Genomic DNA, 16,007 nt, shown 5'->3' on the forward strand with positions numbered 1-16,007 from the left:
TTCTCCATCTAGTGCATGGACATTCAAGAATTGTATTGAGTTACCTGAGTGTTTTAGTAAGTGCGTTCTATGCTATATGTGGATAAGAACATCTTATTTAATGTGGTCTCACTGCTATACAATGAACAATACAGCTGGGTTATTTTACTTGCTATGCCCTGGTTTTAGTCAGACTAAACATTGTGTAGAGGTCCACCAGCTTGCAGAACTTTCAAGCAGAAGCAAACCTTAAATAATATCAGGGAGGATGGGATTTATGGCAGAAAGTTTAAATGTAATGTCCGACTTTCAGACATGGCAAAGTCCCCAGAACTCCATTCACCCATGGCGTGGAAATGATGTAGGTAGTTCCTCCTCCCTGAAGACTCCTTCATCCCTCTAAAAATCCCTTCATTTTTGGAAATGGTGCCATTACCCATGGAACTGGAAAGTTAATAGCCAAGGAGTGTTTAGTTCGTATATATTCATTTCATATATATTTGCTGGAGGCAAGTCTGTGAGCTAGAATGTGACAGTTACTGCCCTTTCTGAGTTTGAGGGCCTGCAGCTCAGTGCCGCTGCTTTTCCAGCTCTGAGCTGAATGTGTTTCTGTGTAGCTATGTGAGGTGGGCCTTGTTTTTCAGCTAGAGAAAGAGCCTTTCCTTTTAGGGGGGAAAAAAAACCCTTATGGAGGTAATTCCCATTCCCTCTCCTTTCAGTTCATCACTACAGGTTTGTATAAGGATAGGGCAAGAAAGTTATTTTGTTTAATAACATTTTTTCTCACCTCACTCCACAAATGCTTACAAAGATCACAAACATATTAATGGTAGAAGTGCTGCCTAGAAATACTGCCCTGTTTTATTCAAAATCCCAGAGGGATTGAAGATACCAGATTAACGTGGTAGGGACAAAACACAAGTGTTTAACTTCTTTAGAATAAATCATTTTTGGTTGCACAGATATGAGAGTGTCATAACAGTTGCTCTAAGCAGAAGTGAAATGCCTGATTTGCTGAGTGCTATGCGGGCTTTTTCTGCCCTCATTTATTCCACATCAGTAGGAAGGTTCTCAGTATTGGTGCTTCTCCTGATTTGCTGTGGTGGAGAGGAGAGTTTAAGAGGAGAGTCAGGCTTACTTGATTCTTCTAATCAAATTTTCCCCTTTCTGCTGCTTAACTGTTTGTAGAAACAAAGGATTTGGCTGATGTTTCTTGAGTCTGAAGCAGATATCCTGTTAACTGCTATGGTGGCAAACCTGGATTTGCTGTGGGTGGTCTAAACCAGTTTGTAAGCTTTTTGGGACGTCTGAACTAATCACTAAGATAGGGCTGAAAATCCTGAAATCCAGACTGGAAAATTATCTTCTGTCATCRGAAGTACATCCAAGATTGAGCTTGATCTTTATTTTAATGTGTCATGAGATGAGCCAACAGCAATACCATTGCATTTGGTTTCTTAGCTGGCGATCCCTTTGTGCTGGTGTCTTTAGAAGAGCTAGCTTGGGCAGACAGTTTTGCATATCTGCTTTCCAGCATAGAAGCTGACTTCCTGTATATTGGATGTTACAGAAAAAGGCACCTGGATGTTATGATGTTGGGAGCCATTTAAATGTGTTCACTATTTTAATAATTTTGATTTCAATTTTAAATGTCAGTTTCCTGATGCTAATAGTTTCCAAACCAAAGTCACCATGGCTGCTTTGCACCGTATTGGTGCCATAAAGCAGTCCTATGGACAATCTGAGTAGAACCCGTGAGGCCATGTTTCCATCTTCGCTGCAGTAAATGGCGACCCAAGCATGCTGGTGAATCTAGCCTTTTATGTGTAGTCAGATTCAGCAGTGACATTTTATGTTGGGTTTAATGTTTGAATATTGAATACAAATTGCGAGAAACTTCATAATGACGAAACCCTGAATATCTGCAAGTGTTACACAAAGTTAAGAATCACTAATGGCCATCATTTTGTAACCTGTACATGTGAAATACTTCCACAGGACTTGTATTTAATAACACATTCATAAGAGATATTGCATTTCTTTGTGTTTTAACATGTGATTTGTAATATGTGCAGCTTTTTTCAGAATAGTGTGTTTTCTTCTCTATTTCAGGTTATAATGGCAGGCCAAATCTTACAATGAAAAATGGTAATGGAAAAATACTACCTGGTAATAATGGAAAACCAAGTGGACAGAGAATAATCAATGGCCCTCAAGGAACAAAGTGGGTAGGGTGACCTTCTCTGCAAATTCAAGATGCTTTGGCCTTTTGTTTTACTTACCTTTTCTTTACAAAAAGAAACAGTGTCCCTCAGTCAAAGAAGGTGTAAAATGAGGTTACACTTAGTTTCCACTGTTGTTCCATTTAAATCTAGTGACAAATACAACATTTCATTCTTTGGACATTTTAAATGGCTGATTTAAAGCATAATGGCTTGAATTTTCAACTATAACATTAGTCCCATAGATTTAGTGAAGCGTTTTTCTTCAAAGTCAATGGGACTTTTGCTCCCAAGTTGCTCAGGACTTGTCTACCATGCAATATGAGTGGAAACTGGCTGGGATAGTTATCATGGAATGCATATTTGGCAATGCTTATTCCAGACTGACACTCCAGGGAGAAACTCATGAACAAGAGTGTAGAAATGTAAAGTTACTCCACAAGTGTCTTGATGCTTTAAATGCGCATCTTGTCATATTTCCAGATAGCTTCCCTGGGTTGACAGGCGTCAAGGTGATATCTTTAAATGTTTTGTACTTCATACAGATATGTTTCTAGTGATATTTTTAGAAGAGTTCAAGTACCATTAATGGGAAATCCCCACTGGGTGCCTAAATGCCCAGATCTTGTCTTTTAAAATCCTTCCCAATCAATTTATAACCAACCAATGTTTGAAAGGAATTGGTGTTTCCTACATGTTTGTCCAAACATTGAATAGGATGAGCCTGTGACCAGCCTCACTGAAGTCAGTGGAGCTACTCACATGATAAAACACTGCATGATACAAATAAACGGAGGGGTGTAAAGACGTTTTGTGGCCACTTTAATTTACTAGCTTGCAGTAGAGAAACATTAAAAGGTGCATCAAGGACAGCATATTCAAGGGAGGGTTTTTGAAAAGCATGTCCAAGGCCATTTAAATAGACTCCAGAAAGAGGGCTGAAAGGGTCCCTGGGGGGGCGTAGGTCCTCTCTCCCTACCCAAGGTAGTGGAGGTTGGAGAGGAGGGCATTGCTCCAAGCAAGACAAACATCCTGTAAGGCAAGACAATCTATATCTTCATCTGTGTTGTCAGCTGCGGCTCGGAGACCTCCAGAGGTGGGGGCTGCCAGACCTCTGCAACAGCAGGCGATCTGCTCTTGTGGTTTACTGTCCTCATGCTACAGAGTATTTCCTAAAGCCAAATATAAGTCCTTCTTGCCCACTTGAAACTGCTCCTATGTCCTCTTCCCAGTGTCCTCTCAACATTTAACACATTTTGTATTTTTCTATTCTGTGACATACTGTATATTAACTCAGGTTGAAACAGCATCCACTTCAGCTATTTTGGGTTGAAGTAGCAATGGGGACTGGATTTTAATTACAGTTACCCCCTTGAATTCAATCCAAGCTCTCAGACAGATTTGCTGTATGCGACAGAGGCTTTTCATCAGTCTCCTACCCCAATTAAAATCTTAGTTACTTTATTTTCACTGCTGTTTTAATCTAAATGATCTAGTTTAATTTTTATTTTTTCTGGTTGGTAGACTCACTCTTAAATCCCATTTTCTAAAGGACTCAGGGTCATATTCAAACCAGTATTACAGGAATCCAACTTTGGAGTTGTGTAGCCCAAGAAAATAGAGTTGTTCCTTTGCTCATGAGTCCTATAGTGGGTGATATGAATATGGTTCTTGTGAAACTCTGGAGCCTAGTTCCTGGCGATTTCCCTTCTTAAGCAGTGATTTTTCAGAGAGTCCTAAACCAACTAGTGACTCACATTTCAAAGTCGCTCTGCAGGTGTCGTAGCTATTCCTGAACATCACACTTAAAGTCTGTATTTTCCCAGGATTTCTGTTGCTGTGAAATTTCATTTCACATTTTCTCAGGTTAGCTAAATTTGAATCCATCTACTGCTTTTAGATTGTAGATCTTGACCGAGGGCTAGTGTTAAATGTTGAAGGAAAATACCTCCAAGATTCCCAAGGCAACCCTCTACGAGTGAAATTAGGAGGGGATGGACGTACAATTGTTGGTAAGTAGTGGCTTCCTTTGTAACGAAGAAAAATCAACAGTTTTTGTGTGCATGGTAACAGATTGTGATGAACAGTGGGAATAGGTGGGGAGAGCACAGTCACAGTCCATAAAAGGGGGGATTACACAGACGGCTAGCCATCCTTATGCCACATGGCATGGGACCACCCTGCATGTTTCCCATATTTCTCTCTGGGAGATGCTAGACAGAAATATGGGGTGCATGCCAAGTAGCACATGCCAGGGACCATTAGAGGTGCAAGGACAGACTGTACTTGTGCTGCACAGGTGGCTAGCATTTGAAAAGTTATGTGCCACCTCCTGGTTTAACTGCACTGGTTTAACCGCACAGCACTTTCGTTGCCATGGTTCAGCCCCAGTGTCTCCACGTTTCTCCAGGACTTTTGGATGTCAAGGTGCAGCTAGTCTACCAGATAGAATGGGCTGTACTGGCAGTCATGGCAGGAGCTGCCCTGCAGCCACCCAGCGCAAGCTGGACTTGTGCTCCTGCAGGAGCAAAGGGCAAGCCTGAAAGTAATCGCTTGGAGCTGGCCCTTTGAACTGACCTGTTCCAGGAAGTGGAAATATTTCAATGATTGTTTGCTGTATCTGCTGCATGCTACCACCTCCCTTTGCCTGGCAGTTTCCTAAGGCAGTTTCCTAAGAGCCTTTTGTTGCCGTAGGTTTACTGGAGGAAGAATGAGCCCAGCCCTCTGCCAGTGACAATGTGTGAATTCTTAAATATGCTCCCTCTTCTCAGCAAATCGAAAAGTAGAGCCTAGGAGCTTGTGCAATGCCAGGCCTGCCCTGACACCCCAGCTGACTGATGGGCTGTCTCCTAGCATGAGAGACTCTAGAAATATGTAGGATCTCTATGTTAGGTAGCTGTAGGGTATCCTGTTTTTCCCTTAAATCTCATCTTGGTCTCCATTATTTCAATTTTTTTCTGACCGGTGTCCCTTTCAGTGGTGCTCTGGTGATCAGTTATTTCCAAATTACAGTATTCTTAGTAACCATATAAAATTTAGTGCCTCTTGTTAAATTCTTGTTCTCAACTTCAACTTCTGGTGGCAGAGTTCCACAACTCAGTCCTCACAGTTAATTGCTTTCTTGACTCTAGTGGTATTTGTTGAAAACAAACTTGTTCAGGTGGATATCATTGTTTTAAATGGCTCCTAGGACTTCAACTCATCATTCCTTGATCATCATTTTTTTAAATCATTCCATTCTTACTCAGAACTAAGAATTCCTGAAAAATGTCACTGCCCTTTCAATGATCAATTTTGTTAATTTTTTCAATAGAAAAAAGGACTTGTTCTCAGTAAATATAGCCTTTATTTGTACTTGTACAGTATCACAGTAGGTTTGATCTTAGGGGGAGGGAGCAAAACAAATGTCGTCCTAGGGCTTGCTCTGACTATGTCTTTAGCTCTTCATTATTCTCTCTCTGATGGTTGCAAAGAGTGATTATCCTTGAGGCACTAGCTCTTTTCAGCCAACATGGGAAGGATGTACAATCCAGGCCACTGTTTCCCTGTGTATATCCTTTTTTGAATAGGAATACTCAGGTGATATTCACAATTCTTAACTAGGACATAGGCCTTGTGCTGGGTGCTTATGCATCCATGCAGAAAAAAACATTTTTGACGTTTTCATAAAAGCAAACAGTAGTGATGATAATTCCCAGTTAATTTGGTTGCACTTTTGAGTGGATCTCAACAATGTAGCTGAATATAAACGAAGCAAGCTACTCAGAATCATGATGAGTAGTCTGCGTTCTGAAGGATTTGCCTTCCTCTGCTGTTCAGATTGTTCGCACTGCTGATCTTGACTCTTGGATAAGGCTCAGCAGGTGGCTTGTTTTTAGAAAAGCAAGTGGCAGGGGAAGGAGAAGACCTGAGCTCGAGGAGCATATGTTGGCTATGGATTTGCTTTTGGATTATAGTAATGCCAGATGAAAATCTTTGCACTAGCAACTCCTTTCACTTTTTATTCACATATTTCTTTGCTGGTCATAGGGTGTGTAATCAGGAGGTATAGCTAGAAATGGTGATCAAAATGGAGAGTGGGACTCCTAGCGAGAGCAGGAGAATGAGTAGCAAAATATTTACCTCTTGCTGATGCAAAGCTACTGAGACCCTTGTGTCTTGAGGCACCCAGAGTCTGGAGAAGGCATCCTGCAATGTTTGTCTTATGTTTATGAAAGGGATATTTCTTGCTTGGGGTCCAGTCCTCTGAGCTATTGAATGCTCCAAGCATGCTCAAGTGCCATGCAAGCTGTTTGGGTTGCTGTACCTCAGCTTACCAGAGGGCATTCAACGTGTTGCGGGACCTGACTCTTGCACACAGAGCCTAGTCAGCAGGAATCACCAAAGTCCGTTTCAGTTGTATCAGTGTGAGAATAGACTGCAGGGTGGAGCCAAGATAAGGGTTGACACTTGTGTATATCTTTCTATATGTAGAGATAATTATTACCTATGAACTGCACTGTATCAACCATAAATATGCGATTTTATTCCTGAAATTGACCACAAATAATAAAAAAAACCTACATGTGATCTGTAAAAGCACTGCTGGTTACGTATCAGTCCATCTAAATAGATCTCTTGAATGCAAATTCAGTGCCTGCAGTTAAATTGGTTACCATAAATATTTGCATTATCCAGAACTTGGCTCATACTTTTCTTTGCAGTGACAGCATCTTACCAGCTCCTCCCAGTTTTTACTTGCACATGTTTAACATTAGAGAGCAGAATATGGATTCATCATACCTTTCATCAACAATTAAGAGATCAGCTTAGATTAAATGCAGGCTGCACATTGTGACTCTGAAGCAAAATCTCCCCATGGTCTTCCCAAGAAATGTTTACTAAACTGTTGATAAAAGTGAACATCCTTGTGGTTTACCTGAGTTTCTTCTGAATCTTTTTTCAGCTTCCCTAGACATGGGTCTTTCCTAGGTAATAACCTCCTTCTCTGTCAGCTTAGTTACAGGAGGCTGTGACCACACTCTCAGTGCCCCTGTGGAATCTACTGTTGTTAAATACCATGCTGTAAGCCGGAAATGGATTAATAATAAGATTTTTCTTGATTTTATGCTTCTCTTCTAGATGAAAAGGGTGCCCCAATGGTGAGTCCCGATGGATTACCTTTGTTTGGTCATGGCAGATTTAGTAAACCTGTAGCAAGTGCACAAGATAAACCAATAATAAGCCTTGGAGGGAAACCTCTGATTGGTCTTGAAATGATTAAGAAAACAACCACTCCCTCAACTACTACTACAACAATACCCCCAACAACTACCACAACTACAACAACAACAACTACAACTACTACAACTACCACCACCACTCCTGAACCAACCACAACTGAACCGCCCACTGAGAAACCACCCCCAACCTGTCCTCCAGGCACCTACGCACAGTATGATGATGAGGGCAGCTTGGTGTTAGGGTTCRATGGCCTGCCAGAGTGCAATGCAGAAGGTAACTTCCTTTTGTGCTGTTTGAATTTTTTTGTTTGTACTGTTTGTACAGTATGATTTCAAAAATGTAACAAAGAGAAGAATCTACCTTTGAAAAGAGATTTTGGTCCATGTGATAACCTAGAAGCTGATATTAGAGCAGCTGTATGAGGGTTGGGGGAGAAATGGTTTTACATTGAAAAATGTCAGCTTGCCCTCAAGCTCAAGTTTTTCATGGAAATATGTTGATATCCCGCGTACGATGGGACAAGGTTTTGAAAATGAAATTCTTCTTTTCTTGCCAGCTCTTGGACATAGAGATTGTCAAGCAGGAATGTAGCACAGCACTGATGAAGCTGGGGAAAGACAACCCTGGCTGCACATACAGGGCAGAGAGCTGTACATTAACTCCTTTCTCATCTGAAAATATAAGACCATGTCGGTGAATGTCATTTTTTCCATGTTGCAGTTGCACAAGCTTAGGACATGGTGTTGAACTGAAATCCAAAATAAACAAGTAAAATCCACTGGAGTCAGTGGGCATTGAGCCTGTTTCTACCAGGTTTTACCCTTTCATCACCTGAATGTTGCATTGCAAACCAGTTAGCTGCTTATTTTGCAAAACTGCATCAGGGAGTGCCGCTGTAGTTTCTATCCTTTCCATTTATAGGCAGTTCCCAACTGAGTCTGGAAATGGGGAATACAAGCAGGAACAAGTACAGTATGGCCATAACCTAAACAAGGAGGTTGTGCAGTCAGACATCTGCTGACTGCAGTGGCTGGTTTTAATGGGTAATTAAACCCCCCTAACCTTTCCCACATCCGTCTGTATCTCTGAAGCCAAAGTAGATTTACAAGCAGGTCGTATAATCTTGGCCTGGGAAGCTGAACTATCAATTTAAAGAATGCAGAAGATATGGAAATATGTGGCTCCAGCAACTGATGGTGAGCCTAAGGATGGTGCCTGTGGAAAGGATCTCAGAAGCAGAAGACTGAAAATTGCCTTTCCAGATACACTGGGTAAGAAGTGTGTCAGAGATGTTATTGCCTTGTATTGATGGAATTACAATGATTTATAGTATGAATATTTATCTAACAGTTAGCTTCATGTCATGTTTTTGACAGTTTGTATGTATAAAAGTGTATATGTTTATATACACACATACATATATACGCATAGGTATGTATGCATGTGTATATGTACACACATAAATATTTACATCTAAATGACATGGTCATTAAATATTTCTTTGATTTTTTTTTGGTTTTCCCTCTTATTAAATGGTCCTAAAATGTATGTACCATACATAGAGCATTTTGGTAGCATTTTACAGTAGAGATGTTTTATGCAGTATTTCACTGAATATGGCCAGCTTAACTTTTTAGTGACCATACTGTTTTTAAGTAATGCAGCCAGATTCAATCTTGACACTGATTGGGCTTAGGAATTCCCATTGTATCTACTTCTAACTCTTTTTAGATCTTTTGTGTGCCAATTGATCTTTTTAGCATGGCCTTAGTTTAGCTTGGCTTACTTCTAAAGGAATGGGCTTTCTGTCTGGTCAGCATTTCTTTTTCCTTCTTATTATCTTCCTATTCTCTTCACTGCCTTTCCTCACATATTCCTCCCTCAAAGATGACTTGCACTTCTCAGACAACTTGTTTGAGATCTTAGTCTATGTTGCTGGTATACACTGCTCCCTGTCCTACCCTGAACCCATTGCTTCAATCTAATGCATCAGAAAATCCTACACTGTTACCCAGGTGAGGAAAGGCCTGTCCATTTTAACAATAAATGTCTGCAGAAAAGCTGGCTTTTCTCAGAAGGTGCATGTTAGTTTTTTKGGGTTTTTTTTGTAAGTGGGATGCAAACCTGTAGGGTCCTTTGCCTACTATATTTCCCCTTTGACTGCTGAGTAGCTCCCTATCCAACAAGAATAGATGTTTGCTTCTCTGGTACAGTTCACGAAATGTGTCTGGGCTGAATCTGAGCATAGGCTCTAGAAGCTRAACAATAAAAAGCCTTTACCTAGCCTAGTACCATTTTTAGCAGAGGTGTGGGTTGGGGATTTTTGTTGTGGTTTAATGAACATTTAAAAACATTCTGCTTGTTTTCTTTCCTTTCTGCCAGCTGGTCTTGCTGAAGCTTTGAACTTTAAAGGAGGCATGAATGAAAATTAGTTTTTACACAGGCTGCCTGTTTGGTAAGAACGGTTTTGCCTCTTAAACTGTCCAGCACTTCAGCAGCATCTCTGCAATCCATCAAAGTGGAAGACTGAAAGGACAAGATGGTGTTGGATCTCCACATCTCTACTACTGATGTGCTATATAGCTTGAACAATATTAATCCCTACCTGGCAGTTGTTAAAATTTCTCTGAAACGTAAATATTGGGTTTTTCTTGCCTCTTCTCCTTACTTGCATTGTGGTCATCTGCACCAACATTTGAGAAATGCAGCAAATAGCCTGCCTGTTCCACAGAGGAACATGCTTGAAAAGAAAGCACCTTTATGGTATTTATTTAACAATTGCTGTGTTGTTTAACATATCCATTTCAAGAGGGATAAACAACTGCTACTTGAACTACCAAAATATTTCAAACAATTCTCTCTTGACCATTTCCAAAAAATATTTTTATACGTCTTTCCTCTCAATCTGAATCTAGAAAATACTTCAGTTCATTTAGGGAAATACTACTTCTGCCAAAGCTTGATATTTTGTCACTAAATGCTTGACTCCCAAACAGCTGGAGGCTGCAAGTGCCAAATACACCGCCACATGTTCTACTTAAGCTTTGGCATATTCATTAACTATCTGGCAGAATACTTGCTCATCCCAGCAGAATTTATTGTCCGCATTTCACTAGATTCAGCAGTCTTTAACTTTCAGGAAGGAATTCAGCAACACAAGTGTGATTTGTCAGTGAAACCAACTAAACTTTTTAATGAATTCACAAGGAAAAATGGTTTCATTTCATTGAATATGAAACACTTAAACTTAGCTTCCCTAAACACCTTTTACTCACATGTGATAAAATAAAGTGATAAGCGGGTAGTCTGCTGCTCTTTCTGGTGTCAAGAGACCATGGCAAACAATCTTGCCAAGACTTAGCTACATTCAGTACAGGCAGTGCTAACTGAAGAACTATTGCAAGAATACTTGAAGCAAGCTGAAGAAACACAACAGATGTAAATGGAGAAAATTATAATGACAGAGCTTTTTTTTTGGAAGTACTCCATCGTCGTCATGCCACAGCTAATGTAAAGGAACAGAGAAAGAGAAATAGAAGATTATGACCAAGCACAATAATAGACAATAGAAATTATTTATGCTGGACTGTATGTAGACAAAAGGTTTATAAGCTAATAGGTGTGAGTGAGTTGAAATCTGCCCATGAAGGCCTCCATATTTCTTGCACATCTGAGCCTCTGTAAGTACTTGGACCTAATCAAACAGAAGTGCGTATGTTGCAGACATTGGTTCATGCTGACCAACTGTGGTGAGAAGATCTGCTGGATTTAAAAAAGGGTCTACTGGGTCATTCACTAGCCTCACAGAAGTCAAGTGGATTTCCTACCTAGAATGATCTCCTGAAGAGTGCCTGCAGAAGTCTGCCATGGGAAAATATCAGATTTTGCTGTATGAAAGTCTGACTGAATTAACTCATTTTCTCTGCTTTCAAAGCTTATTTTGGCATTTAAGTCACTGCTGTGTTGTTCAAGCTGTTTTTAAAAGAAACTTATTGTAGTAGAAAAAAATCAATCTTTSTACATTAATTGTTAGTTCTAAATAAATATATAAAATACAAAATGCAAAGGTATGGTTCAGATTATGTTTGTGATTTATTTGAAATTGGCAATTGAAATTTTGTAATGTTTATAGTACRGCCTTAATACAAGTAATATTTTTTTCTTTCATATAAAGAGCTACAGGAAGATCGTCAGTTTTTGTAAAATATCCTAAGGTTGATCTTACCTTTCTCTTATCTTTATTTGCACACTGGCCTCTCCCCAACCCTGACATTTAAGTGAAGATTTCTGATTCCACCTACAGTGGGTTCCAACAAAACACTTTTGTATTCTTTGCATTGCTTTTTGAGGCTAGTCTGAGCTTTGTGTACTCTCTGGCTTCCCTGAATAACATAAAGAGAAATACCTTTCTCAGAGTGTGCAGGGAAACCTCCTGAATTTACCACATGAAAGCAGGCATATGAGGTGCTGGATTAATGACCTGCAGAGATAATGAGATGATACACAGGAATAGGCATCTGGGAAGTCTGCGGGTGCATTTGCATTAGTTTTTGGTGTGGATCAGGAGTGTGCTTTTGATGTGTACCTCACAATCATGTCTGCTTGCCAGCTTGCAATGCATTCATTTGCATTGTGGAGCGTTCTCAGTGCGCACAAACTGAATTCATTCTGGCTGAAACTAAAGCAGAAGATGTACTTAAGGATCATGTGTATGTGTGCCAACCTGTAATGGGCATTCAGTCCGTGGGATCAGATTAGAGCTAGTAAAAAGTAAAACCTCTGCTTTATTTTACAGATTTGTTCCTTTTGGGCTGCACTACTTGCAGGCATAGACATAGTCAGTAACTCACATGACTCTGTGGGTTGTTTGTTTTTTATTCCCCTGTAGAAAATATTTGAATAGAGGTTTTCAGCTTATTTCAATTGCTTGGTCTGTATTATGCATAAAAATTCCTCATGTAAGCTGCTCCCAAGACTATAAAACATTATGAAATCCTGACCTGRGTGTTACGTGGATGCTGACAGTGCTGCCTTTGCTCCAAGAATCCTGTGGCCCAGGGCAGAGTTCCCAGAAGGTGCATTACACTAGATTTTGAGTAGCAGGTCTGACCCCATTTCCCCCCAGCAAAACTCCTGGCTAGTTGCAGTTAGCTACTCATCTGTTCCGAATATGCAGAGTGGAATGTCACTATGTTATCTGGAAACTCGGCAGTTGTCTTATTTCTTTACAGATTAACTGGCTAAAGATTTTATTTTAAACTTGATTCAAGAAGTAATTTGTTAGGAAGGTGGGGATAATACCATTGAATTCTTATAATATTTTTTTCTTTCTTCTTCAGTAGATACATTCTCAGGACTGGATTCAGATGTGACAGCAACTCCAGAGGCATATGTGATATATGACGATGGTACTGTTTGACTGTAAAAGTCTCTTGCAAATGGGATTTTTTTTTTTTTAATTTGAAACTGGCTTATAGAAGGCCAGTTGATGAATAGGAGTTTAAGAGGCAGTGGTGAGCTGGAATAGCTTTCTAGAGTCATGTGTTACGTGAAGAACAGGGATTCCCAAGACAACTGTTTCTTGACATGAAGGTCCCTTTACATTACTCTGGCAATCTAAAAGGAGAGTGAAGCCATTGAGAGAAAGATATCTTGAAATGACTTCTGTGATTTTTTTATTCTACTGGCTTGATACTTAGCCCAAAATTTAGAATGTGGGAGTAGAAGGGAGAAGATGGACTAAAATCAACACAATTCCTACACCTCATGTTAGTTACATCCCCATGTAAATGGAATATCCTTAGTGCACAGGGCTTTTGTGAGATCTCCCTGTAGGGATAGTTGTCACCTACAGAAAACAGATGTTTAAGCAGAAAACACTCCAGGCAATGACTAGAGCCCCACAGCCTATATGAGGACAGGACAGTGATGCCAAATGCTTCTTTGCCCTTCATTCTGTGTTTGTCAGTCTTTTATCACAGTAGTTTTTCAAAGAAGAACATTAGATATAATGGGAGTGAATACAAGTTCCCATATAGGGTTGCTTACCATGAGAAACTGGTGGATTCATGGAACTAGGTATTTCACTGTGTCAATGTATCTTCATCTGTTTGCTCGTGTGGTCTGTATTAGAGCTTCTAGACCAACCACTGAAGATTTTCCAGCTGTGTAGCAGAGGGCCTAGCACTGCAGTAGGTTTTTCTTTCTCACTGCTCACTTGGCATAAACTCAGGGAAAATGGCCTGGAGGTTCACATGTGCCAGTTTACCTTCCCTTAATGGACCTAATGGGACCACTAATGGCAAGTACAAGACTGGATACCTCTAGTTTGTAGTAAGGTTCAAGAGCAGTATGAACCTGCTATAGGATTACAGAAGAACAGCACAAAGGTTGTTTAAAAAGTGATTTTTTTCACTCCCTTAATTTTCCTCCTTCAGCATCTGAGGGCTGTGGCCAGGGATTGAATTACTGTACTGTCATCCTTTGAGGGTTGCTACCAGAGGTGGTAGTAGGAGCAAGTTCAGAATATTGCCATACAAATGCATTTGTTTATCGTGGCTCTCTTTACCTGTGTGAGTGAGGTCTAAATCAGCAATGACATTAGTATTGCAAGGCAAATACTGTTCTCGCTTTCCATCAGTTTTTTAGAAACCCTTGCAAGACTGAGGCGTGGTGGATACTGACCTAGAGACCCGTAAGAAGTGTGCCACAGCTATTGGAGAGTACTTGTCATTTTTGTGGGACTGTAGCTTGTGGTGCAAACGCTTCCATTCTCATAGGTAAGACAAAATAACGTGAAGCAAGCTAACATTTTCATTTTATGTTTCCTCTGAAGATTATGAGTTTTTTGAGAGCACTTTGCCACCAACCACCACCACTGTCACTACCACCACTACTTCTACAACAACAGAATCGGAAATTGTCTATCCAGAGACTAGTGTTGTTGGTAACAGCCCTGTGTCAGAATATGATATTGCTGGGAAGAAACGGTTCACTGGTAAGGATATACTTTGTTTTATGTAGCTTATTACTTGTGCTGCAAATAATTCATGTTCTAGCAAGGTCATTCTTTAAGCTGAGGCTGCTGCACAAATATGTCCAACCAAATAGCCTGTGGTCCTTATAAGGACTGCCTCCTGGGAAACCCAAACAGCGGGATTTTGTTCATAGCTTTGATGCTTGCATGTCTACATGTGGACTCACACCAGTTTTTTGAAGCAATGCAACCCCCTTGTACTCTTCCAGTGTAAAAGTGTTCTGCTTTGTGTTCAGCATTGTGTTTGGTTTAGCTTAAGTCAGCAAGGAATCAAGAGTATCTACTCTGGTGCTCAGTTCAGCTGAACTGCATCAGTTTAAATTCACACCGGCAGTTCAGTCATTGCAAGTCTTCATATAGGTGTGAGTCTTCCTCTGAAGAACCTAATTCTTTTCTACTGCCTCAGGCAACTGCAATGATTTCACCCACCTTGCATGAGCATATAGATCAAAGGAGAACTTGGTGTGCTTCATGCAGGACATATGGGAAAGTCAAAGAATGAGTGAAATTTTGGATATGAACTTTCCAAAAAGTAAAACTGATAGATATAAATTTCACTTTGCTATTTGTAGCTTTGCTTTGTAATTTTAGAAGGAGCCCCTAGTACATCAACAAGATCCAAAAGGCTGGCTTCTATACATGTGACCCGTTCAAGTGTGTAAGTTGGCATTGCTCCACTCACTTCAGAGCTGCTGTGCTACTATATCAGAGGAGCAACTCAGGGCCAGACTGGAGGGATTCGAGGTGGTAGGAGGCTGCATTCCAGTCTTCACCCTGGATTGGTAGCCCCCTGGGAGCCCATTGCAAACCTCTGGCACTTGAACTGAGAGTCAGGTCAGCTGCTGGCCCAACCAGGGTTTTGGGCATGAGTTCAGTGGCTTGAGGGTCAACTTTGACTCCTGACAACTTTGTGTCTTGCCTTCGTTTCTAACATCCACAAGCTTTGCGTGGCTCAGGATGGTGGTCTGCTGCTGGAGTAAAAGATTTGTTTTTATATATGCTGATTCTTTTTCCAGTGCATCTTCAGTTTCCYCCTATCCAGACAGTTTCATGATGTTTCTGTTCAACTCTCTCACTGACAGTGCTTCTTGTTTCATTTAGACAGAAGGGCTAAAATTAACTTCATTGCCAGATCTGGAAAAACTCCCTTTAGGGCATGAAATCCAATATGATAAACCAAGAAATGTTGGCTTATGAACATTTCAAGGCACTAGGGAAAAATATTATCATCTCAGCGAATTGTATTATTGTTTCTGAAGAAACATTTCCAAAGGCAAGTTTTATAGTCCTTACTTTGAATATTACAGTGACATTTAAGGCAATAAAATGTTTAGTCTTTTTGTGAACCAAAGTGCAATTCTGGTCAGTATAAAGCTTCTAAAAATAGAAGTTACATGTTGGGAGAACAGGCCTGGAGGGAGAGACTTCCCACATCATGACTCCCAGTCCCTTAATATCCAGGGAACCACATCAGTTCGTTAACTAGTCAGGCTTCACCTTGGAATTACTATTCTTGTTCCCTCTGTTGTTTCACCCAAGCTTTAGGA

At 40.4% G+C, this 16,007-nt stretch overlaps 1 protein-coding gene across 1 annotated transcript in view; it reads left to right on the top strand.

The window, feature by feature from the left end:
- FNDC1 (fibronectin type III domain containing 1) overlaps positions 1 to 16,007 on the top strand; it is a 51,815-nt gene that overhangs the window by 14,580 nt on the left and 21,228 nt on the right. The window contains exons 8-12 of the mRNA XM_026066502.1: positions 2,092 to 2,207; positions 4,102 to 4,213; positions 7,323 to 7,697; positions 12,767 to 12,832; positions 14,260 to 14,421. Of these exons, the coding sequence (XP_025922287.1) occupies positions 2,092 to 2,207; positions 4,102 to 4,213; positions 7,323 to 7,697; positions 12,767 to 12,832; positions 14,260 to 14,421 (831 nt within the window). The remainder of the gene's footprint in view (positions 1 to 2,091; positions 2,208 to 4,101; positions 4,214 to 7,322; positions 7,698 to 12,766; positions 12,833 to 14,259; positions 14,422 to 16,007) is intronic.

This window comes from Apteryx rowi, unplaced genomic scaffold (genome assembly GCF_003343035.1).
Source record: "Apteryx rowi isolate R43461 unplaced genomic scaffold, aptRow1 scaffold_241, whole genome shotgun sequence".
In the NCBI taxonomy this organism is placed as follows: Eukaryota; Metazoa; Chordata; class Aves; order Apterygiformes; family Apterygidae; genus Apteryx; species Apteryx rowi.